At 41.0% G+C, this 25,826-nt stretch overlaps 1 protein-coding gene across 2 annotated transcripts in view; it reads left to right on the top strand.

Annotated features, from left to right (window-relative positions):
* The first annotated feature begins 2,607 nt into the window (after positions 1 to 2,607).
* Positions 2,608 to 25,826, top strand: part of nsfl1c (NSFL1 (p97) cofactor (p47)) — a 40,230-nt gene continuing 17,011 nt past the window's right edge. For both annotated transcript variants that reach the window (XM_036148722.1, XM_012879397.3), the window contains exon 1: positions 2,608 to 2,697. In XM_036148722.1, the coding sequence (XP_036004615.1) occupies positions 2,629 to 2,697 (69 nt within the window). In that variant the 5' untranslated portion in view covers positions 2,608 to 2,628. The remainder of the gene's footprint in view (positions 2,698 to 25,826) is intronic.

Genomic DNA, 25,826 nt, shown 5'->3' with positions numbered 1-25,826 from the left:
TAATTTCTTCTTCATTTTACTGAATTTATGCTGTGGACAATGGTAGCTACATTTAGATGATACACAGAGTAAATGTCTTAAACAGAGGCTATACCAGGAGGAGTCATACAACAGAAATCAATGGAAATTTGACCAGATTCCTTTTAATAAGGTGAGAAACATTTGCCACAGTTTTGGCATATTTGGCTGAATTGAGACATAATCACCAGTGATGGAGTCAAGACTGGTTCTTCCAAGACCAAGACCGGGCCCTCCGAGACCAAGAACAAGGCCAAATCATTAGAATAAGACTAATATTTTGGGGCACTGTTTTTATTTCTCTAAAAAGTATAAGAAAAAATAATAATTTACAGCACAAAATGCAGAATAATGAAAAAAAATTAAATTCTTCTTTTTTTATTGTTTTTCACTTATATAAATAAGATTGTAGATGCAGCTCACTGGAGGGTTGTGCTATTATTTTGAACAGGCTCGAGGGGACCACATATGGTCTTTGGGGGCTACCTGGTGCCCACGAGCACCTACTGTCATTCACAATTTTCAACAATGTAATGCATCAAACCCTGTTTACTATGTGGAACACATGCCTAAAAAACAATATATGGATAAGCCATATATTCACAATCACATGCAGTGTTTTGTGATATCTGTGAACTAGTTGTGTAACGTGCCATTGCATTAAACGCACCACTAACAAAGCAGCTGCTATGTTTCAGAAGTCGACGCGCATGCACATTTGTTTTCTAAGGGAACTCCAGCACTTAGCTAAGCTGTTTTTCAAAGTGGTTATGTGTTGGTAAAACTGATGAAGATAACATTACGGAGCTATTATCCTACTGATTTTATTTGTGTCTTTTTCAACATGCAGGAAGAGGTAGGTTGGGGGGGGGGGGGGGGCCTTCAGGCTCGTGCTGTGTGTGGAACAGCAGCAGAACGCCCGAATTGGGCTGCTCTCTGAAAGGGGGACGAAAAGGCTGAACATTGTGAACAACCCCTTACATTTTTATTTCTTCATTTTCTTCCTCTATTGATTAAACTCCCCCCAATGAACACAGGCTCGGCAAGTTGCTCATTAGGTTAGGGAGTCAGAGTCGTCCTCATGCTTTTTTTACACAGAAGCTTGAATCTACAGAGCTCAGAACTCAAAGCTGAGTGCTCCCAGCGCCTCTCAGCTTTACAAACGTACACATAAACATGTGACGTGCATGAGAAGCAGACAGCATGAATCTATGTCAGGCTGGTGAGATAAATCCAACTTTGTTGGAGAGCTGAGAGTGTTGCACCAAAGTTATCCCAGACACCGCATAAAGTGGAAGGAGACTGGAACTGGAGCTGAGCTTTTGGGTCCCTGAATCGACCAGCAAGACCCTTTGTTTTTTTCAAACGCGTCCTACAAAACACCGGGTGACTGCCCCATGCGAATCCTTAAGGGACATTTACCCAGCATGTTTCTTCTACACAGCAATGATTAAACCAGCCTTCATTTATGCTTTTCTAGAATAGTCCACATTAAATAGATGATATCACTGATGTTACAACAATAAGTAACCCTAAACATCATGATTTATTTCACGTTTGTTAAAGAATGATGATAGAGAGGAAAGGTGACTTCCAGAAACACTCAGCACTGTGTTCCAGGCTTCCAGCAGTGTTGCCACATATTATCAGTGACTTTGGGCTTGTTTATCTAGACTGTTTGCAAGGTAGAGGTAATAGCGCTTGTTGCTTGTTTCTCCCATAATAACTAGCAACACTGGAGAGGCTTCCCAACTGGCACGTGCCGTTTATTTCTCAAGGTTGCGATCTGGGTACAGAGCGAAATAATATTCTTTTCATAAGCTTCCACTGTGGTACAAAACCTAAAGTTTAAAAGTCATTTATGCTGAATTAAAACCGCTATCCCCTCAAACATGTAGCACTGCACACCTTCGTCATGTGGCGTGTGTGCGCATGTAGCACCTTTTCTCAGAAGACATGTGACACAGCCGGGGGTTAGCGGCCAACGTTAGCTTCCTCAAATTTCCTTATTTATCTTTGGTTTAATGGCTGCAAAGCTAATATATTTGTATGTGGAATACGAGTTAACAAACCTAGCTTTTGGTTAGCAGTGCCCGGCACTGTATAATTAAAATAATCATTTTCAAATTGAATCTGAGTTCTATTGACCATTTCCAGACCATAGTCTACATTAGATCTCTTCACTGCAAAACGTAACAATTTTCTTCTTATTTTGACATGTATTTATTATTATGTAGGTAATGAAAACAGATGAGATTCTCTCGGAGTTTATATATTCTTCTTGATGTATAAAATCTTAAAAATCATGAACCTACAAGCACAAAAGCAGAGTTTTTTTTCCCATTTTTCATACCCATATATGTTTTTTATACTCTTATATGTGATAAAAAGACATACCCATTGTTTTTTTTTATACAATGGGTATGACGTTTTATCACATATTTCATTTAAGGTTGCCTATATCTGGTGGTTCAGATTGATGACCTACAATTGTCTGAACAGAAGCACAGGCATTTACTGGTCAGGGGGTGATTAGAGAAATGATTAAAGTAAACCTCTTTTGTATTGTTTTCTGGCTACCCAGGAGAAGAGGGGGTTGTGAGGATACAAATGCTGATTGAAGCAAAACGACAGGGCCCAACAAAACAGAAAGTAAAGTCAAGAGAGGGCAGCAGCAAAGTAAGTTAAGATGAAACGTGTTAATACATGAGGAAAAATGTCCCTGAATGCACTGATAAGATCGACAAAATGAATTTTTTGGTATTCGGAGGTTACCAGAGATGCAATTGGCGATAAGGATGTGTTGTTGACTGTGGAGAAAGAGCTGAAGGCAGATTATAATAACTGTTGTTGGCTCCAGCCTTACAGCTGGCTGGTTCTTTATCTGTATGTTTCCTCATAGTGTATTAGACACATGACCAATCCTCTTACATGTATCTGTCCTGCATTCATATAATCCATTGTCTTTTACCCCCATCCAGGTCCAGCACGGCTTTGATGATGGCCAACACCCTGTGACATTTATAGAAGACCAGGAAAATGCTAAACTTATCCTAGGTCTTGGCTTGGAGTCCTGATCAATCCAGACTTAAACGGTTTGGTATTGGAAATCTGACAGGAAACTCTACCTCTGATGCCTGTTTTTGTCCTGTTGGTTAAGATTTCTGCTGCATCTCACATGGTGCATGGTTAAATGTGTCGGAAGGAATGTGTACAAGAATGGGCGTTTACGTCCATAGTTATTCTTTTAAGAAAGACTTGCACATGGCATTTTTTTAATCTTTTGGACTAGATCAACACTTCCCCCTTTTTTGTTTTTAAGCGTTATTTCTTGTAATTTCCTGACAAACTCTTATTCCTTCAAAAACAGAAACATTTTAAGCGATGACTCTAGCAGACAGGTCCCTTGAGGGGCTCGATTGTTTCTCAAGTCAGTTTAATCAGTGTGGCAGCGGCTATTCATATGCCACAGTGCAATCTGAGGCAGGACCCACGGCAGGTGTGGAATTTCACCAGAGAGGGTGTGGATGTCTGCATGTGTGTGAGGGAATGTATGCTAAACTCATTCTGTTGGTTTAGATATATTACAGAATAGGAGACATGGTTTCAGTTCTCTTCTGGGCACCTGCAGGCAAACGAGAGCTAATATTCCTGTCTGCTGTCCTCATGGTCTGCTCAGGACTTAATTCCCGTTATTACTGCCTGTCATGTCGTCAGCTTCCTTACACTGCAGGGCCTTGTTCTCTGTCTCTATCTTATTCATTGGCAGTAAAACCTGGGAGGAGACCTGATCCGGTTGCTGTTTGTCGCAGAGCTAAATGTCACTGCTCTTTTAATTCTTTCCCCCTTTCAGAAGTTATTAAAATTATGTTTCTGCAGCAGCAAATAGATTTTTCCAATAGAAAAATGGTTCCATTATGTCCCCTCATGCTAACGGAAGTTACTGCAAGGTGGAAAAGAACTACTGTTAGAGTATTAGCTGACAATTGTATACATTTTCAAGCACTATGTCACTTTCAATTGACTAATAGACTCAGAATTATGTTGTTGTGCCTCTAACCAATCAATTGCTGGCTGTTTAAAGCTGAGTTTATTTCTAAAACAAGCAAAAGTTTTCTTTTGAGAGGAGAGGTCCAAACACCAACAAACATAAGTCTGGAGAGAGGATCATCAGGGCTGGGCTGACCTTCCCTCTATTCAGGTCTAGGGTGAGAAAAAAAGGGCCACTAACATCTTTGCAGACCCCACACATCCTGCACACAGATTTTTACTATCAGGTTAGTGCTACAGAGAGCTATTTACAAAAAACAGCCACCACAGAAAGTTTCTTCCTCCTGATGATCACAATAGACACCGTCTGGCCTCATTAATCAGCTACAATGCTGTGAAACAAAAATAAATATGTTGCACTTTTATAACTCACAACCTATAACATAACATAACAAAAAACACACTGTTTTCATATTGGTTACTAAACGTCTATAGGTTGTTAGCATTGTAACCAAAGTCAAGTTCCTGGATTGTGCACACAATCATGGCCAAACATGAACTGATTCTGTTTTCTTTCATTTTTGTTTCTATCCTGCATGATTTCTTCAAGATGTGTTTGAGGTCAATCTTCTACCCCGTACCACTAAACGGCAATAAAATCTTGCAATGTACATGCCTGACAATGCATGTGCTATGTGGTAAATCTCCCAATAAAACGGTGGCACCAGAGTCAACAGCCAAACAAGACTAAGTATTATGATATACACAAATAGAGGAACGATAAGAAGTTTAAATAGATGGTGATCTGGGCTGTGCTTAAAGCATTTACTAACTCAATACTTTGTTGTATTGTTTCAACCATTCAACTTTTACACCATTCAGCTCATTCTGTAGATGCCTGCTATGGTTTTTAGACTTTAATTTTGTTTATTCATTTTAAACTTAACTTTAAAATATATTGTCCTTTTCTATAAAAAAAAAACAACACACATTTAAACATGTATTTTTCTGACAGCGTATTCTTGTTGTATAAAGTGATTTGGGAAGCTTTGGAATCATTGCCACACCTTGTTCTCTTTTATGGCTACATCAATGGCTTTTCTTTTCTTTGATAAGAATTTTTTTAAAAAAATTTAAACTGGTCAAGAGACCTTTCCTTTCACCTTTAACATTAAATCAGCAATTAAGACAACACAACATAGAAAGAAATGTCTTCTTTCACATGATGTGACTTTTAAATATGTCTCATCTATCTCTGTAGATCATACTGCAAAAATCAGAGCAGTTCAACAGTTTGAACTTTTACACAGGCCTGCCTTACATTTTTATGCCTTTAACAATTTTTAATGTTTGTGCTTATTCTTTTTTCACAATTAAACACCGCAAGGACTTCTGCTTTTGTTCAGGTTTTTCTTCAAAATGGATCTCATCTCCTTCAGCCCACAGCATTCACGTGGCAATTTCACAGGAAATACAACTTCAAGTTTTATAGTTTCTAAAGAAAAATCCTTATTTACCTCATTTCCATTGATTGTGGTTCTGATTGCTGTTTGTGCCAGATGACTCATAAAACATAATGAATGATCACACCTGATGAAACCAAAAGATCTCTAAACCAACAGTGAAATGATTTCAAATCATTGACTTTCAGTGAGGATAGGAATGTATGAATGAACTGTATAAAATCTCCCTCGGCAGATAGCTCCATTAACAGCTGTAAATGTTGAGTATTAAACAACCTAAACTACAAAGGGTGTTTTCCTTCACTGATTCCTAATTGTTCAATTAAACTGTAACTCATCTAAAAAGCACACACCCACACACACCCTTCCACTGACTTAGAGGCTGAATCACCTGTGGATGTCACTGTGACGTAAGCCGAAGGAAGACCACTCTGAGTCACGCGTACAACACACGGCGTGTCACAGTCCTGCTGCAGGTAACTGGAAGTACACGGTGAGTTTCCAGAATGTCTTATCTGTCAGTGTTGGTAACTCAAACAGAAAACACACAGATCCAACACTTGTGCAACATATTCACCGTCCTGTTGGTAGTTTCACATTCATTTCCAGCGTCTTTTCCATTTGAGTCAACTCTTCCTGTATTCAAATGCAATGCAATCGGAATAACAACACACACACACACACACACACACACACGCTGATGGTGTGGTCTTCCTCTATGTGTTAACTGTTCCGAAGCTACAGGCTTGTTTAAACTTGTATAGTCACCAGTGAGCTGCATAGCAGGAGAGCAGGTCCAAATCTGTTTTAGTGTAAGCTGAGAATAATCAGTAATATTCCATTCATTCCAATTTTCTGTTCGACACATCAGGTTAGAGATAAATCCACTATTGTAGGTCCTGAGGTATGATTTTGTGCTCACAGAGTATTGAGATATACTCCATGTACTCCGATGATCCATCATTGGGATCACATTTGAATGTGGCTTGGCGCTGAGATCCAAACACATAGATGTGGAAAAGGGACTTTAGGCCTACACAAAACTCTTACTCTGTCTTGTACAGATGTTTATACCTCGGGACGTTTTTTTCATTCTCTGTCACATAACAACCACAAACATAATTGCATTTTATTGTCATCTTATGTGATAGTACAACATAAATTAGTACGGAACTGTGAAAATATCTAAATCACCCGTTTCAAAATTGTGAAATTATTTAGGTATCAGAATCAGAATAGTTTTTAGTTGGTCAAACCTGTGTGCATGATCAAGGCATTTGAGTTTGGTTACAGTGCTGAAAATGTACAGAGATTTGCAATACAACATAAAAAGTATGTTTTTTTTTTTTGGAAAGTGAAAAGAAATAGCAGAAGTTTTGAGTTATGAAATTGAAATGTACTTATCTTGATTCACAGTGTTGCTCACTCATCGGGCTGTAAGATGTCCATTGCGTTCATCTTAGGTTCATGGGGGAAGAAACTGTCTCTGTGGCAGCAGGTTTTTGCAAATAGCGCTCCGTCGTGCTGACCTGAGGGTAGAAATCTTGACAGCTTGTGTTCTTCTTCTTGAAGTGCCACAGGAAGTCCAGTCTCCACTGGGCCTTCTTCCAAACAGTGTCTATGTGTGAGAACTATGTCAGGACCCAAGAAAGTGCTGCTTCCTGTTGGAACAGGAAGTGATCAATGTTGTCACCTCTGCAGTCTTGAGCAGGTTAAGTTCCAGGTGGTTCCGACCGCAGATATGGAGCAGAAGCTATAATGAATCCCATGATCCTTTGCGTGACTCGACATATAAGCACAGCTCACCTCATGGAAATGAACGAAAATCTCCAGTGAGAAGAGAGCAGACTTTGTAGTATTTGTTTGGAAAGCTGTAGGCTCAGCTTTGGCTACAATCATCCATGTGCGTTTCCGTCTTGTAACACGTACGAGTTAAAGGCTGTCTGACATCAGCACAGCAGTCTGAAGCTCCTTTCCTCCCCACGATAAAGTTCTCGCTGTTGACCTCATCAAAGGTCAAGGAATAGGAGCCAGGAAGTGGAGGTAAGAGCTATGATTACAACATTTCGGATGCAACCCACATCTCCTCTGATTGCTCTTCATGTTTGCTGGTCGTTCTCCACTCCTGATGCTGTGTGTAAGCATGCTAGGTGTCATTGTTCTCACTGGATTCTTCTGTTCTGCTCATGAATCTTGTTGACTGCTCGTTCCATGTCAGATTCATTGCTAGTCCATCTTGACCTGTTCACCCCATGCAAGACCAACCTGTAGGTTTTCTTATTTTTTCATTATTAAAAACTCTGTATTTGCCACAGCCACTGTCTGTAATCAGGTCCTTCACTATTCCAAAATATGACCAAAATGTGTGCTTAATACAAAGTCTGTTTAATCCCAGTCTAAAGGTTGTTTTTAAAAGGTTCTTTAAATCTGACAAACAAGCCTCATTGCTCTAATTATTATAATTTATTGAATATGACTTTAGTAGCTTTAAGACACAAAAGAAACATGATAAAATGCTCTCTATATCCAAGACCTTGTTTGGCATGAGAAATTGGCCCTAAGGCGGCAACATATCAGGACCATCTGTTAGGCATGGATTCTTAGAGTTTCAATACTAGAGTATGCATGTCTGTTGGAATATTATGCCCAAATAAAAAAAATGTTGCTTTAAGTGATAACCATAGCATCAAAATTCAAATGTTTTATAATATGCAAATGACTCTTGGAGCAGCTGAAGTGGATGATGTAATGAGTTTGAACATGTACCGACACACACACACACACACACACACACACACACACACACACACACACACACACACACACACACACACACACACACACAAATAAAATATAAAAGAACTAGTGAAGTACATGTCTCAGGGTCTTTCATCAAATAATTCGTATATACTTTAGCAAGTTCTTTGCTGTTTTTGCTCAGTATTTAATAAACAATCTTTTTCTACCATTTATATTGGCACCAAAAGGTGAGAGAGTGGGAGATTTTGACATGGCTCACCCCTCAGAGTGGTGTTTTGTTCAGGCATGGCATGAGGAAAAATTAAATCCATTCCCCTCCTAACAAGTTTGTTATTGTTCATTCTTTTTGCATGTCCAGCCTAAATATGGCCATGCATCTGGTCTGTCGGTAATGAGAGTGGAAAATGGTAGAGAGAAAGAAGGAAGGAAACATGCAGAAAAACCTCAAGTTAAGAAAATGAACCCTACACTGTCAGGTATGCAGTTCTGTGTAGTGGAAGTGTGGTATGCGTTCTCTTCTCTCTCCAGTAGGGTGTTTTCCATCCACAACAACCATGAGGAGCATATAAGGTGGCTGGAGACACATAGAGCGGGTCAGAGCATTTGCTCACCCAGAGCGGTACCTGACCAAATCGTTCCTGGTTCCTTGTTCTTCCCAGCTAACTTTCTCATCTTCTCTCAGGTGCCATTCCCACTAAAACCTGGCTTCACGTTACACCTCAAGAAGATCATTCACTCAATCAGTTCCTAGTCCCAAGAGCCTTCCTGGAACTCCAGTCGACTGCTGCTCCTCCAGCCCCGCTGGCATCCTTGGCTACCATCATCACCTTACCTGTCCACCCTCCTACGTGGAGATCCGCCAAAACTCCAGCCACACTTCCACCCTGGACCGCCATCCCTGACAGCAACCTGCCGTATCACCTCCAGTCATCCACTATCCATCATCTACATAAGTCAGCCTCTGCTATACCATCTTGCCTCCCTGCTTGTTGCCGGTGCTCAATTCTGTCCACACTTTTTCCCACAATCTGCAACCAGAGCCAACCCAGTGGGCCAGTCACCAGTCCCACTTGCTCCGTCATCCACCTACCCAAAACCTTCAGTAAACTATTTAATCATTTCACTGTTGTCTCCGTGTTTGCTCTTTCAAGGTAAGTCATGGAAAACATAAACATGACACACACAACCACGTTAAGGGTTAATAGTCTTGCAATGCATTATGTTTGTGATTTATGAAACCTTTAATGTCTGATGGTGCGTTCACACCAAAACGTTTTTCAAACATCATAAAGTTGTCCAAAGCCTCAACTTGAATGCTTGTGCAGAGCATCAGCAAAGTGTGGACAGACTGGTCTGACGCGCGTTGGGAGGAGCTACCCTCTTCTTTTCATCAAATGCGGGGAATTTATTTACCGTGTTAAAAGTTTTGATAGCTTACAGAGATCCCAACTCCTTTGCTAGTCCTCCTCCAGGTAAGGTCCTTTACTGTCTCTGTAGTGATAGCTCGTCTGATCATAAATAACGGGAGGGGCACAAACAGCAACAATGCGTTTGTCTTCCATTAGCGACTTCCCAGTTTTATCATGGTCCTTCCATCCCATTGGACAATCTGCCTCTATGTCACATATAGGGGTCTTTCTGACTGGCTGACACTCTGCCTCAAGCTTCAAACGTTCAGATTTTCCAACACTAGCGTCAGATGCTCAGACGCTTGAAATCTTAAAACGTGCTGCTCTTATCTGCACACTGACTGTAGAAACTTCACTCTGGACTTCAAGCAATGTAGATTCTGTGCCCCTCAACACTTACTCCGGACTCTGGGACCTTGATTTCCAGCCTTAGTTCACTTCTTGTAGAACTGCCCCTTTTTTTTAATGGATTTTACTTGTTGCTGGTGCACCTTGGCATACCACATGCTTTCCTTTCACTCAACTAACTTTGAATATGCTCGGATACAGAACTCTGTGAACAATCAGCTTCTTCAGCAATGACCCTTTGTGGCTTCCCCTCCTTGTGAATGGTGTCGATGGTCCAGTCAGCAGTCTTCCTCATAATAGTGGCACCTACTGACCCAGAGTGAGGGACCGTATAAAGGCTCAGGAAACCTATGCAGGTGGTTTCAATTGATTACCTGATTAGGATGTGATCCCATGAGTCTCCAATATTTACCTTTGTCACTGCATTTTAAGTTTCTGAATGCCTGGATATTGGGTTTTCATTATCTTTAAGCCATAATGATCAATATTGCAAGAAATAAACATTATAAATATTTCACTCTATGTGTAATGAATCTATGTAATGCAGAAGTTTCCCTATCTGAAATGAGTGACAACGAATATAAAACTTTAATGTGATATTGAATTTTTATTGAATTGCATTTGTAGAACAGGTGTTCCTAAACTTTTAAGCCTGCGACCCCCCCAAAAAACAATGCCAGAGACCAGCGACCCCATTTTGGTGAGTGGGATTTTTTTAAGAGGGAAATTCTGAGAATAAAGTTGTAAAATTACAAGAATCAAGTGATAGTTTTGTAAGAACAAAAAAGTGCTAAATCTTTTAGCATTACAGGCATTAAATGATCTTGTGACCCCCAAGAGGTGTCTCGTGCCGACCCCCACTTTGGGAACCCCTGCTCTAGAACATATTTCGTGATTCCTAAAATCCAGACAGGATGTAGGAAGAGGGGCTTTCACAGAGTGGCATTCATCCAAGGACGGCCATGGCTACATTGGTTATATGGGACAGGAAGCCTATCTGCACCACTTCCCTTCTGCTCACTCTGGTTTCTGACAGTCCTGAAGGAAATCCCATAAAGACATGCAGAAATGAGAGAAAAACAGAAGGTGGGGCACGAAGCTGTCTGTTTGCTGATCAAACACAAGCAGCAGAGTTTGACAGGTAGAAGGAGACATAGATGTTGGAGGCGTTTATGAAAGAATATATTTACTGACGCTCTCTAGTTTTCGCATTGATGACAGTGAGACAAAATAGGAGCTGTCACGTAACTGTGTAGTAAAATCCAAATAGATAAAAGGCAGAAAGGAAGTGCATGGATGGACGTATGGGGGAGGATGACAGCAGTGGGATGATAGGCAGTTTGAGAGAGCTGTGTAAAAAACATCCAGACATATAAAGATAACACAACAGCAGAAAGTGTCACGATATTCAAGGACTTGTTTTGTCTCTGAGAGAATCAGAAAAGAGGAGGGAGCCGGGAGCTATATGTGCATGTGCAGTAAAGACAGAGAAGTGTGTGATGCCTTGTGCGTCTGTGGCGGAGGGGTGGAGAGACTCCAGGGAGAGAGAACCTCGACACAGCCTCTAAAACCTCTTTCATGTGCGATTGGGGCCGTGCCTCTGACTCCTCGTTATCTCGGCTAACAGACCGGGTATCGCTTTTTCTGCGCCGGCTAGCTCGGAGTGTCGGCAGCACAACTTTGGCCTGCTTTCCACGTCCTGCTTCTCCTGCCTGAAATGATTCAAACAAAACCACGACAAAAAGGGCTCAATAACATTTAGGCTCACAGTTATTTTGGATCTGACACCTCACACTATTCAAATATCACCATTCCAAGTAAGGTCCTGAGAATAAATGATTTGAGGGGTATACAGTGGGGAGAAATGTGATTTTTCTAGAAGCAAATGACCTGTCTCTCTTGTTTACGTAAAGTACAGGGTGCCCAGCAAAAGTATTCACACGCTTGAATTACAATAGCAAAATTTAACGTTATATTTGTATTTTTGGGATAGACCTTACACATGTTTTTAAGTTATTTAATGTTTATCAAATAACAGTATATCACTATGTTAAGTATCGTCTGGCGAATATCTGCCTAATCGGCTGATATTAGGACAATATTTGAAAGAGTGATTCGAGCAGTGGCATTCTTCTAACAGCAAACTCTGCACACATATAGAATAAATCAGTGATAACTTCTCTTCAAGTATAAGAATGTCTTAACAGAAATAAACGCACATCCAGGGAACACCTTTGTATAATGTTGTTTACCTGTATTAACACTATATTTGAATCAACAAATCCTCTCTACTAGGCTAGTCAAAAACTACTAAGTAAAATTGAGATAAAAGAAACTATGGAAGTACGTACACACAAAACAAACAAAAGGACAGATAAAAATAGTTTAAAATCATCACCATAAACATTATTCTGTGAATTTAGCGTTCAACGACGGTCAAAATTAAAGAACCAAAATTCATCTTAAAGAACTTGGAATGAGGTTAGATTTGCTGAACTAATTTAGAACAACATTTTGAACACCCTTGTGAATGGATGTTCAACTCATTCACAAGGGAACTTTGAGTTAGATAAAACATTATTTGTGGAAATAACATTTTAAACAATGATTTGCTAAATAAAAATCAATAATCTTTAGGGGGACACTTGATTTTTATCAATGTAATTATTTCTCCAGAAATAATTAATATTTGATTTGGAATCTTAAGAATGTAGAGGGCACTGTAAGCGGACGATGACTGGAAGTAATGCTGGGAGCGTATCCTAGCACATGGCCGCTAGCTTGATGGATTGCTCTTAAGTTACCATAGACATTATATATGTAGACGCCCCAAGGGCTGGTGCTACCTAGTGGAACTGACGTCTTAGTACAGGCTCCATCTTGGATGGGTCTCTCACGCGACCCCAGTGCATTTGTTTGTAGAGAGCTGTTTGTCCAACTAAAATAAATCATAATTCCCCAAATCTATACCAAATTTCACCCAGTTGATTTGTTACAAGCAGCAGAGATGTTATGATACAGGACGCTATCACAAATAAAAAATATGTTTTCATGCTGAAGTAAGTTGTTTTATGCTCTTTAACAAATATAAACGTGGTTTGGTATATTAATGTGTAAATGATATGTGATTCATACTGAAATAGGCCCACTTACGGAGGACGAAGGCCTCCGTAAGTGGGTTGTGCGCACTAACCACTGTGCCACCAAAGGACACCCAAATGAAGCATTTTCTTAAATAATTTACTTTGGATTGGATCTAGCGTTTAAATTGAAATTTTATTTATTTTGATAACTCTAAGATCAACTGGATCAAAACAGTACTACTTGGACTTTTTCACTTTTTAGCAATTTGTGGGGTTCCCCAAGGGTCCATCCTGGGTCCCCTCCTCTTCAATATCTACATGCTCCCTTTAGCTCAGATAATAAAAAATAACAACATCTGCTATCATAACTATGCAGACGACACACAGCTCTACATCACCATGTCACCAGGTGACTATAAACCAGTTCAGGCACTGAGTAAATGCCTAGAAGAAATCAATACGTGGATGTGCCAAAACTTTCTTCAGTTGAATAAAAACAAAACAGAAGTAATAATCTTTGGACCAATATAGGAGAGATCAGAAGTTAGCACACAGCTTCAGTCACTTCAGCTAAAAACCACTAATCAGGCCCGAAATCTGGGTGTAGTGATGGACTCAGACCTGAACCTCCAAAAGCATCTAAAGACAATTACAAGGTCGGCTTTCTATCACCTGAGGAACATTTCTAGGATTAAAGGACTAATGTCTCAGAATGATTTGGAAAAATTAATCCATGCGTTTATTTTTAGTCGAATTGATTACTGCAACGGTGTTTTCACAGGTCTGCCTAAAAAGTGGATCAGACAGCTGCAGCTGATCCAGAATGCTGCTGCACGCATCCTCACTAAGACTAAGAAAGTAGAACACATATCCCCAGTTCTAAAGTCCTTACACTGGCTCCCTGTATCTCAGAGAATAGACTTTAAAATACTTCTGTTAGTCTATAAATCCCTGAATGGCTTAGCACCTAAATACATCACAGACTTGTTATCAGCGTGTCAATCATCCAGACCACTCAGGTCTTCTGGCTCCAGCCTTCTCTGCATACCTAGAACCAGAACCAAACACGGAGAAGCAGCATTTAGTTCCTACGCTCCACTTATCTGGAACAAACTTCCAGAAAACTGTAAAAGTGCGGAAAGCCTGAGTTCTTTTAAATCAAGATTAAAAACACATTTGTTTAAAATTGCCTTTGACTGTTCTAGTTAAACTGTTCTACTGTTTTTAAACTTCTTTTTTGTTTCTACATTTTATTCCTACTTGCTTTTATTCTGTTTTATTTTCCTATATTTTATTTATGTGAAGCACTTTGTATTGTCTCTGTACTGAATTGTGCTATATAAATAAATTTGCCTTGCCTTGTCTTATAACCCAAGGACAAACACAGAGGTGGAAGCATCATTCTTTGGAGATACTTTCCTTCAGCAGGGACATGGAATCTGATCAGAGCTCGCGAGGAAGATGGATGAAACTAAACACCAGATAATCCAGGAAGAAAACCTGTTAGATGCTGTAAAAGACTTGATATTGGGGTGAAGGTTTACTGTCTAGTTGGATAATGACCTTAAACATGCCACCAGAGCAACAATGAAATGGTTTAGATCAAAGCATGTACATGTGTTTGAATGGCCCAGTCAAAGTCCAGAGCTAAATCCAATAAATAATCCTATTACCTCCTATTTACATATGTTCTTCTGCAAATCCCACTGAGCTTGAGCTATTCTGCAAGAAGAAAGGACAAAAAGTACAACTTTCTCATCCCCATTTTTTTTTATAAAATGGCAAAATCATGGATTTCTAAAAAAATTTTCTGCTGTGACACAAATAGACAAATGCCATTGCTGGAGCAAAAGCTAGCTGGTGATTTGCTGCCAATAATTATCCTGTAGCTTTAGTAGGTATAAATTGATTGTGTTATTTAGCAGACCAGTTCATGTGAGAGGAGAGCGATTGTAAGGCTTTAGCACCAGCCATGCATCTGCATAATCCTGTTAATCACTCTCGGCCTCTCTCTGTCTCCATTTTCCTATCTTGCTCTAGTTTTCTGAGGCTCAGCCCTGTCTGCATCTTACATAAGCCCATGCGCAAAAGGAAATGAAAAGGGAATGTTGGATTGTGAAGAAAATAGACCACGTCACAGCTTCTATTTTCTTTATTGAAAGACCTAATAAGGAAATTAGTATTTTATCCTGACTTTTCACTCCAGCAGTTAGTCAACACGCACAGCTCTGGATATTACAAGGCCTACAGAAACAAAAGAAGCAAACTGTTTCCCAATATCAAACATGCCATTCATGAACATCTAAGATGTGCCCAGAGGTTCTCACTGTTCTCACTGGACAAAAGTCATAAAACAATCCAACCAGACCAGAGTCCCCTCCCCTCCCCCCATTGTTCACTAACACAGACACAGCAGACACCAAAGGCTGCCAAATGTCAACTTAGATCTAGGGCAGGGTCCTTGCAGGCATGGCATGGACGTACACGCGCAGCCAGATGAGCGCCTGCATCTAGACGAGCGTGTGGTTGCTACGGTAACCGCGGTCTCTCTGGAGGGAGGGAGGGGGGGGGGTGTCTGGGAGGCTTTTAGTGGAATGTCATGTGGTATTACTCCAAACAGAGTAGGTTGTGTGTATGTAGAGCAAATGTTGGACATTTAAAGGGTCTGAACGGACCTCAGAGTGTGCGTGGATGATCCAGTGGCTGATAAAACACAAACAAAGAGGCCTGGGGGTTCAATACTCATATATGGTCATTTTCATTATCTATTTTACAACATCTGATTTAGATTTAGTGACCATTAACAGCAGCATACCATGCCAGGGGGCTTTTGTACAATGATGACTGCTCAAGCTTATTGACTCTAGTTTTAAGTTCCAATGTGTAGCAGATGTACACAAATGTATTACTAGTAACTCGTCCAACAGCACATACATGCAATTTAAACTGATTACTAAAGGCTGTAGTTAGACTTTACGCTTCCTAAAATTCCTCCAGGGAAATAAGAATAATTTGTAACATTACTTTCAACATCTTCCTATGGTATTCCAAACACATTTAAGCAAGATGAGAACCTTTTGTTTCTCACACGCTTGCCTCCTGTCCACAGCTCTGCAACATGAGTATGGCCGTAGCACATCAGTCTGAACTGCTTACTGGAAAGGTTAGGCAGTAAATATTTGAAGATATTGAAGTTAGGATGAAGTTGATATCTGTTTACATGTTCAGATGTTTGTATTCTGATGTAATTTTGCCCCAATGCTGGACATCTTTAGTTTATGTTGCAGCTTGCAGAAGAATTTATACGTTATGTTGGTTTTATGTGACAGAATAACACATAAGAAGTAGAGCATATTTGTGAAGTTTATGTAATTGTTTTATTAAAATGATATCTAAAAATTGGGTCCTACACATCTTTAGCAGACCTCCCTGAGTCAGTACCGATGTCTCTATGCCTGTTTCTGCCAGATTTGCACATGTGGAGAGTGACATTTTCCCCATTCTTCTAGACAGAATTGCTCAAAGTAGGCTAGACTGGATGGAGGACATCTTGCAACAGATACACATTTAGATTTAAGTCTAGACTTTGGCTAAGCCATTCTAACACATGCATTGATCTAAACCATTCCATTGTCTTTCTGGCTGTGTGTTTAGGTTGTTGTTCTGGTGGAAAGTGGACCTCCACCCCAGTCTCTGTCTGGGGTCTAACAGGTTTTCTTCAAGTATTGTCCTATATTTAGCTCCATCCTTCCTCCCATACTCTCTGAACAGCTTCTCTGTCCCTACTTAAAAAGGCAACTCCCCAACATGATACTGCCACCACCATGTTTACAGTGTTGGTGATGTCAAGTCATGGCTTTCTGCAAAACAGTGTTAGGCATGTAGCTCATGAAGGTTAGGTTTGTTTCATGTGACCTGGGGATCACTGAAAATGTAGAAAACCTTGCATTGTTCCTTCATCTTAACTTTTTAAGTGTTAATGTCACTAATATGATGCAGATTTCTTTAAGGGTTGTTGTAAATTATGATGTCAGTGAGCAGAAAGCAACACTCTGTTGTTGGACAACAGTCAGTCTGAAGAGGATGCTAGGGCTGTCCATAATGTTTTCACATTCACATTCATCTCCAGAGGTTCTTGAGGAGTCCCCAGAACAGAGCCGACCTTCTTTATAAGCTTGTTGAGTTTCTTTAAAAAAAACTGGCTCTGTTGCTGCTTCCCAACATATGATAGCAGAGATCACATGCTCCAGAACAGACCTATAGAAGATATGATGCATTTTGCTGAAGGACCTAAGCTTCCTCAAGAAGTACAGTCAGCTCTGTTATTTGTTGTAGACATCTTTTCCAGTCCAGTGGGCTGTCCAGGTGAACTTCAAGGTATTTATACTCCTCCACCACCTCTACTTCTTCTCTCAAGGCAAGGCAAGGCAAGGCAAGGCAAGGCAAGGCAAGGCAAGGCAAGGCAAGGCACATTTATTTTTATAGCACAATTCAGTACAGAGACAATGCAAAGTGCTTTACATGATTAAAATATAGGAAAATAAAACAGAATAAAAGCAAGTAGGGATAAAATGTAGAAACAAAATAGAACATTAAAAACAGTTGGACTAAAAAAAAGAAAGAAAAAAGTTTAACTAATGATGTTTCAGTGGAACAGTTTAACTAAAACAGTCAAAGGCAATCCTAAACAAATGTGTTTTTAATCTTGATTTAAAATAACTGAGGCTTTCCGCACTTTTACAGTTTTCTGGAAGTTTGTTCCAGATAAGTGGAGCATAGAAACTAAATGCTGCTTCTCCGTGTTTGGTTCTGGTTCTAGGTATGCAGAGTAGGCTAGTGCCAGAAGACCTGAGTGGTCTGGATGGTTGATACACTGATAACAAGTCTGTGATGTATGTAGGAGCTAAGCCATTCAGGGATTTATAGACTAACAGAAGTATTTTAAAGTCTATTCTCTGAGATACAGGGAGCCAGTGTAAGGACTTTAGAACTGGGGTTATGTGCTCTACTTTCTTAGTCTTAGTGAGGACGCGGGCAGCAGCGTTCTGGATCAGCTGCAGCTGTCTGATCCACTTTTTAGGCAGACCTGTGAAAACACCTTTCCAGTAATCAATTCGACTAAAGATGAATGCATGGATTAGTTTTTCCAGATCCTGCTGAGACATTAGTCCTTTAATCCTAGAAATGTTCTTCAGGTGATAGAAAGCTGACCTTGTAATTGTCTTTAGATGCTTTTGGAGGTTCAGGTCTGAGTCCATCACTACACCCAGGATTCAGGCCTGATCAGTGGTTTTTAGCTGAAGTGACTGAAGCTGTGTGCTAACTTTTGATCTCTCCTCTATTGGTCCAAAGATTATTACTTCTGTTTTGTTTTTATTCAATTGGAGAAAGTTTTGACACATCCAGACATTGATTTCTTCTAAGCATTTACTCAGTGCTTGAACTGGTTCATAGTCACCAGGTGACATGGTGATGTAGAGCTGTGTGTCGTCTGCATAGTTATGGTAGCTGATGTTCTTGTTTTTTATTATCTGAGCTAGAGGGAGCATGTAGATATTGAATAGGAGGGGACCCAGGATGGACCCTTGGGGAACCCCACATGTGATTTTTGTCGTCTGGGATGTAAAGTTACCTACTGATACAAAAAAGTCCCTGTCCTTTAAGTAGGATTTAAACCAGTGGAGAGCTGTACCAGAGAGGCCGACCCAGTTCTCCAGGCGCTCTAATAGAATGGAGTGATCAACAGTATCAAATGCTGCACTGAGGTCCAATAGTACCAGGACGGTGGTTCTTCCACAGTCTGTATTTATATGGATGTCATTAAACACCTTGATAAGGGCGGTCTCTGTACTGTGGTGAGCACGGAAACCTGACTGGAAAACGTCAAAGCGGCTGGTCGTAGTTAAGAAGGTGTTTAATTGTTGAAATACAGCTTTTTCAATAATCTTACTGATAAAGGGGAGGTTTGAGATGGGCCTGTAGTTCTGGAGTAGTAGTTTGTCTAAATTGCTTTTTTTCAGCAGTGGTTTGATAATTGCTGTTTTTAGGGACTGGGGGAAAACACCTGACAGAAGGGACGTGAGAGATGGTAATAGTGTTGAACATATTCCTGTTTCCCCTGAAATCGACAGTCACCTCATATGTTTTATTCACATTCAGGATGAGATAATTGTTCCCCCCACACCACACCACAAAGTGGTTCACCAGCTCCCTGTACACAGCTTCTAGTCCATCTCTCCAACACCCCATGACTATAGAGTATTTCTGTAGATGACAGGGCTCTGTCTTGTACTGGAAATGGTGTATAAATGTTGCCTTCTTCTGCTTTTGATCAGACTCACAAATTTCTTTGTATCTGGTGCCACCCTTTGATTAAGTGCATTAAAGCTATAGCTAGTATAGTAATCCTGTTCAGAAACACTGGGTGAAACGGGCCTTCCATCCTGACAGTGGTCAACACATTATGTATTCAGAAAAAGGAGATTAAAAATGTGATCTCTGTGAGAGCTATGCGGCTATGAGCTTGTTCATTTATGCTGTTTACAAGCAGCCTCTGTATTACAATGTGGTGGGTTGCCTGTTGGGCTTTGTTTTCATAGAATTGATTGCTTGTTTCTCTCGCAAGAACTGGCAACAGAGGATTCCAGCTCACACTTTTTTTTTTAAGATGGAGTGCTTATTTATCAGTGGTAGTGATGTTTTTTGTGGAATGTGAGTTAGTGAAGCTAGCTTTTTCCTTAGCTGTGGCCACCACTGAAAACAAACAACCAAAGTCTCTGGAATATCTCTTAAAAACCTTCAGAAACCCTCTACAACTATTGTTGAAGACTGCTTCAAAGCAAACCATGAAGAGTTTTGCATATTACCATGTTATAATTTAGACTCCTTACATCTGTATTTGCAGCCGATCTGTTGGTCTTACCTCATTGCAGAGTTTCAGTTAAAGCAGTTCGCTGTTGTGTCTCTGAGTTACAATGAAGGTGTGGCGAGTGCTTGACCTTTAATGACCCCTGGGATGTGGAAGGAGAAAATGCAAGACATATTGTAGAAAGGCGCAGAAAGAAAGGATAATACAGAAGACTGGAACCAGTTGTAAATCTTGCTCTGGTAGTGGAAAGGAAGGAGAGGGCTGTGGCCAAGTGTATGACTCCATTCTGGGATAACAGGACAAACCTTCCACATTGCTTTACAAAACATTCTAACTGTTGGTAAAGTAATTCTCTCTATATTTTATGATTTCCAACATTTTGCTGAACCACTGTAATTCAATAAATGCCAGATTCATACATTCTTGTGTATGTGGGTCACTAGCTTGAATCCTGTCTCTACAGACCTGGTCTGGCCAACTGTATCAAATGATTGTCTACTGCCATGGAGAGAGAAAAACAGAACGGTCTCTTTCTTTTTGAAAAGACAAAAAAAGGGATGGATTTTAGAAAAAAAATGTGCACGTGCTGAGAAGCATCTGTTAATCTGGATGCAAAACTAACAGTATAATGGCTGGCAAGATAATAAGCTCCTTCCTGGTACCTCCTTCCTGTTGATAGCAGCCTTTTTCTCTCACGCTGTAAAACATCAGAGGCTGAATTAAATGTAGAGAAAACTACAGATAACATGGTCTGTACATCTGCCCTGCCCAAAAACCCAAGAGAAAACTTGGTGATTGAGAAGAAAGATATCCTTTACCTACAGAAGCTGTTAGTTCTGTGAAAGAGGCAGAGCGTAATTAGGCACCGGCTAGGCTGGGTAATATCTGGCCTCAGCTTTTAAGTGGATCCATATTCAATTACAGATCTTGCACACAAAGCTCATGAGTGGCATCGGCGTCTTCCTGAAGATCCTTTTACTGTAAACTTTTCCCCTCAGTTGAGAGATTGTTAAGAACCAGCTTTTGTTTTCACTATTAATTTATGGTCAGAAATAATAGTTAAAACAGGACCAAAATGAGAGGCTAAATTAAATTCTACACTTGAAAAACTCACGTTTTCTTAAATTGTCCCCTCCTCTTCAGCTTATTTGAGACTGGGTTGTAGTGTAACAGATCAAGGATGGAAACACTGACATGCCTCTCCATAAAGCATTCCCAGGCCAGAATGGATGTATAGTCCCCACTGCACGTTTTAGGTCAGGATGGTGACAAGCTCTTGCCTTGATGGGGTCCAACATTAAATAGGAGCATGCCTTGGTTTGAGGTTACAAAGATCAGATAAAGACAACCTCTGTACGGGGTAAAATAGAATATTTTTCCCCTTGTTGACTCATTGCTTGGGCTCACTGTTATGTTTAGTAGCAAAATGCACTTGGTAACACAGGGACTTGGCAACTCAAGTTTTAACCACAACTTTTCGTACTGCATCTGACTAATCGAAAAGAAGCACTTGTGAGCACCCAAGGCATGAGTTATTGCGGCGCATCGTGTGACTAGTATGTAGTTTGACCGCACTGAGCACTATAGACCCCATCAGTACACCATAATGGCTCTGAAGCAATATTGTATGCCTGGTGTAGCTCACAGGCCTTGAGCTTGAGATGTCTGTCTCAATGTTAAAATATACATAAAACAAGAAAGTGACATCACGGAAAATAACTTAGCTGATCGGGACGCAGCAGAACCATGAATTACGTCTCATTGATTCCAGCATACACAATTATGTGCATCAAATGTGACATGCCTACTTCAAAGCAATGAGAGGAGGTTCCACAAAGTGTCCTTCATTTCCTGATGTTTAGACCATTGCTGGCCCCATTTTTGTTTCGTTAAGTTGTACAACACTTTATTAGGACGTTTACACTTTAATAAATGCATTTCAACTATTGCTTTATTTTTGCACTTTACGCACTTTAAGTATAGCAATTTGCAGGTAAGAAGTTTGAATTATTTATTGAAAATACATTTTAATAATTAGCATGCAAGCATTTGTTCCGGACCCAGCACAGGTGTGGTTGTTGCCTGGAAGGAAAAAAGAGTTGTTTGCTGAAAAATAAAGCTCTTGGGTAAAACTTTATATGTAAAGGTATTATCCATCCATCCATTTTCCAACACGTTTATCCCTGTTGGGGTCGTGAGGAGTGCTGGTGCCTATCTCCATCTGTCAATGGGCGAGAGGCACGGTACAACCTGGACAGGTCGCCAGTCTAACACAGGGCAACACAGAGACAAACAGGACAAACAACCTAACAGTCATGTTTTTGGACTGTGGGAGGAAGCTGGAGTACCCGGAGAGAACCCACGCATGCATGGTGCTTTTTTCACAATGCTGTTAGGGTGTAAGGTTTATATATAAAAATATAAAATGTATATTTTTATTTATGAAAATGTGTCTTGTATATAAATGGCTGAAAGGTGGAATTTGGCATAAGCAATGGTTTTGTCCTTTCACAGTTGAGTAAGGTGATAAAGGGCAACCTTGGCAGAGTCCAACTCTCACCTGAAACGAGTCCAACTTACTGCCGGCAATGCGGACCAGACTCTGACACCGGTCATATAGAGACCTGACAGCCCTTATTAAAGGACCCTTTGTCACCGATTCTGTTCATAACTTTTATGGACAGAATTTCTAGGCGCAGCCAAGGTGTTGACGGGATCAGTTTTGGTGCCCTTAGGATTGCGTCTCTGTTTTTTGTGGATGACGTGGTCCTATTGGCTTCATCAGGGCGTGATCTACAGCTCTCACTGGAGCGGTTCACAGCTGAGTGCGAAGCGGCCGGGATGAAAATCAGTGCCTCCAAATCTGAGACCATGGTCTTGAACCGGAAAAGGGTGGAGTGCCTTCTCCGGGTTGGGGAGGATGTGCTGCCCCTAGTGGAGGAGTTCAAGTATCTTGGGGTTTTGTTCACGAATGAGGGGAAGATGGAGCGGGAGATCGACAGGCGGCTTGGTGCGACGTCTGCTGTGAAGCAGGCGCTGTACCGATCCGTTGTGGTGAAGAGAGAGCTGAGCCAAAAGGCGAAGCTCTCGATTTACCAGTCGATCTACGTTCCTACCCTCATCTATGGTCACGAGCTTTGGGTCGTGACCGAAAGAACGAGATCCCGGATACAAGCGGCCGAAATGAGTTTTCTCCGTAGTGTGTCTGGGCTCTCCCTTAGAGATAGGGTGAGGAGCTCAGTCATCCGGGGAGGACTCAGAGTAGAGCCGCTGCTCCTCCACGTCGAGAGGAGCCAGTTGAGGTGGCTCGGGCATCTGGTTAGGATGCCTCCTGGACGCCTCCCTGGTGAGGTGTTCCGGGCATGTCCCACCGGGAGGAGGCCCAGGGAAAGACCCAGGACACGCTGGAGGGACTATGTCTCCCGGCTGGCCTGGGAACGCCTTGGGATTCCTCCTGAGGAGCTGGCCCAAGTGGCCGGGGAGAGGGACGTCTGGGCCTCCCTACTGAAGCTGCTACCCCCGCGACCCGACCCCGGATAAGCGGAAGGCAATGGACGGAGGGACGGACGGACAGCTGAGTAAGGCCGCCATTCGTCATTTAACTGTAATATATTTTGTTGCTGTTTGAAGGCTTGTCATGCCATTAATTGTTCGTAGAATTAGTTGTTTTTTTTAAACATACATGGTAAGATACAAAATGCTCTGGCAGCAGCTTTAGATGGTGACTACTCATAACTAACCCCCACAACCCCACTTCAAGCAAACTGACCTGTTGCTTTCAGACCATTTGTTTAATCTGGACTATTTTAAAACTTTAAAGTTGTTTCTTTTTTCTTGTTTTACTTAGGTAAATGATCTAATTATTTCCTTCCTGTACTCTTTTCAGTTCAACGTTCAAGATTAGTTCTTAGCTGTTGTGCAGAGCTGGAGGTAGTTAATTCTTTCATCTACATCCAGTGGAACAAGAAACCACAATAGGTCACCTATATCATGTTGCTGCAGTATCAAATCAGGTAGATCCTAGAACATTCTGACTGACAGTTTAGTGCTTGTGGTCAGGTGGATGATGGAAAGGAAGAAAACCCACACTGACAAGGACCCTCGGGTGTAGCCTTTGTTGGAGCAAATTTACCTGGATTTGAATGACGGCATCTGTCAAATGGACTAAAACTTTCTCCCAAAGGGAAATACTAATGTCATAATGTCAGCACACTTGGGAATTCATTCAAGTAAACCACTGTCAGTGATGCCCTTAATGCAAGCAGAATAAGTATTATGGTAAAGGGGCTCAAGATCACCTGGGTTCTCATTACAAAATATGAGAAGGGGATTATAAAAGCTTGCTGACTAGAAGCAATCTAGCAAAATTACTGAACGTAGCTACCAACTTTTAAAGAACGAAATGCAATCCCACGATTGATTATTTATCTCTTGGAATGTTGCTACGGATACCCTATAGTGAATCCAGATACACTTACTTACAAAAATGTTCACACTGCTTAACCTATTCCACATTTTGTCAAATTACAACCACAAATTATGTATTTTAGTGGGATTTGATGTCGCAGATGATGCATGATTTTGGTTTTGGCTTAGCGAATAGAAATCTGAAAATTGTGGCTTGCATTCTCATTGAGACCCTTGTGCTCTGACACAGCTCAATAAAATGCAATGGACCCAAGTACCTGCCATCATACTTTATCTAGCTAGTAAAAACAGTCAAGCTGTCTGTAATTCAAGACCAGATGCTCTATTACTGGCCTCTGATCACTTTTTTAACATGCTGACCCCACGGGGGAAAGTGGGAGCAGCAGCATCATGCAGCAGAGACTGATCAGAGGTGAAGGCAAGAGATACTGCGCTAGACACAGGGCAATTCTTGGAGAAAACTTGTCAGAGGCTGAAAAACACTTGAAATTGTAACAGAGGTTCATCTTCTAGCCTGACAGTGACTCTGAACATAAAGCCAGAGCAACAATTACAGGGATCAGCTCAAAGCACATGCATGTTTTGAATGGCCCAGTCAAAGTCCAGACCTAGATCTGACTGATTGGCAGCATTTAAAGCTGATGCTTTTATCTCAGTTTCATCTTGAGATTGGGATATTTTGCAAAGAGCAGCAACAGAGTATCAATGTGTATGCGTGTGTGTGTGTGTGTGTGTGTGTGGGGGGGGGGGGGGGGGGGGGGGGAGTTATGTTTGCTTTCTTTTCCTTCCACTTCACGGTAATTCTCATGTTATGTTGGTGGTTAGTCTTTTTTATCACATAGGCAATATCTTACATTATAGTTTAGGATTTTTAAGCAACAAAATACATTGTGTGTTGCTGTGTTTGATGCTTTTTGAGACTGGACATTAAGAAAAAGGAAAAACGGATCAAACAAATCCTCATAGTTGCTGTGACTGGAAACACCAGCGTTTCACTGAAACAGTTGGCCCCACCATTCATTAACTAATGGACAATAGTGTCCAGCAATGCGGAAGTTCTCTTCATGACTTGAAAACTTTCCCTTGACTGTGAGATAGTTGCACATCCTTCATGTGTTTGCGATTTATCGGGATGAGGGATGTAGAGGTAGAGCGGATTGCTGGCATTAAGTACCTGTTTTCACACATTGCGAGGTCTCATTTTCCTGGACTTTCACAATGCTGTGCTGGTTGTTGAACGGTCAGAAAGCATTTACTGAAAACGTTTTGCTCCTGCTCCGATCTTCTTCAGGTCAATCCTGCGCCTTCACTGAATTTGAACCACCTGCAGGCTGCTGCAGGTTTAAAGACCATTGTCTGCGTGCATCATGAAGCTGCTGCTCTCCTTCTAATGGGAAAATCACGACATTAGGCCTTCATTCAAATGCAAGGTTATCCGCTCCTATAGAATGGATGCTAA

This window comes from Fundulus heteroclitus, chromosome 1 (assembly GCF_011125445.2).
Source record: "Fundulus heteroclitus isolate FHET01 chromosome 1, MU-UCD_Fhet_4.1, whole genome shotgun sequence".
NCBI lineage: Eukaryota > Metazoa > Chordata > Actinopteri > Cyprinodontiformes > Fundulidae > Fundulus > Fundulus heteroclitus.
The sequence above is the reverse complement of the archived record's forward strand: the minus strand, read 5'-3'. Positions and strand labels throughout refer to the sequence as shown.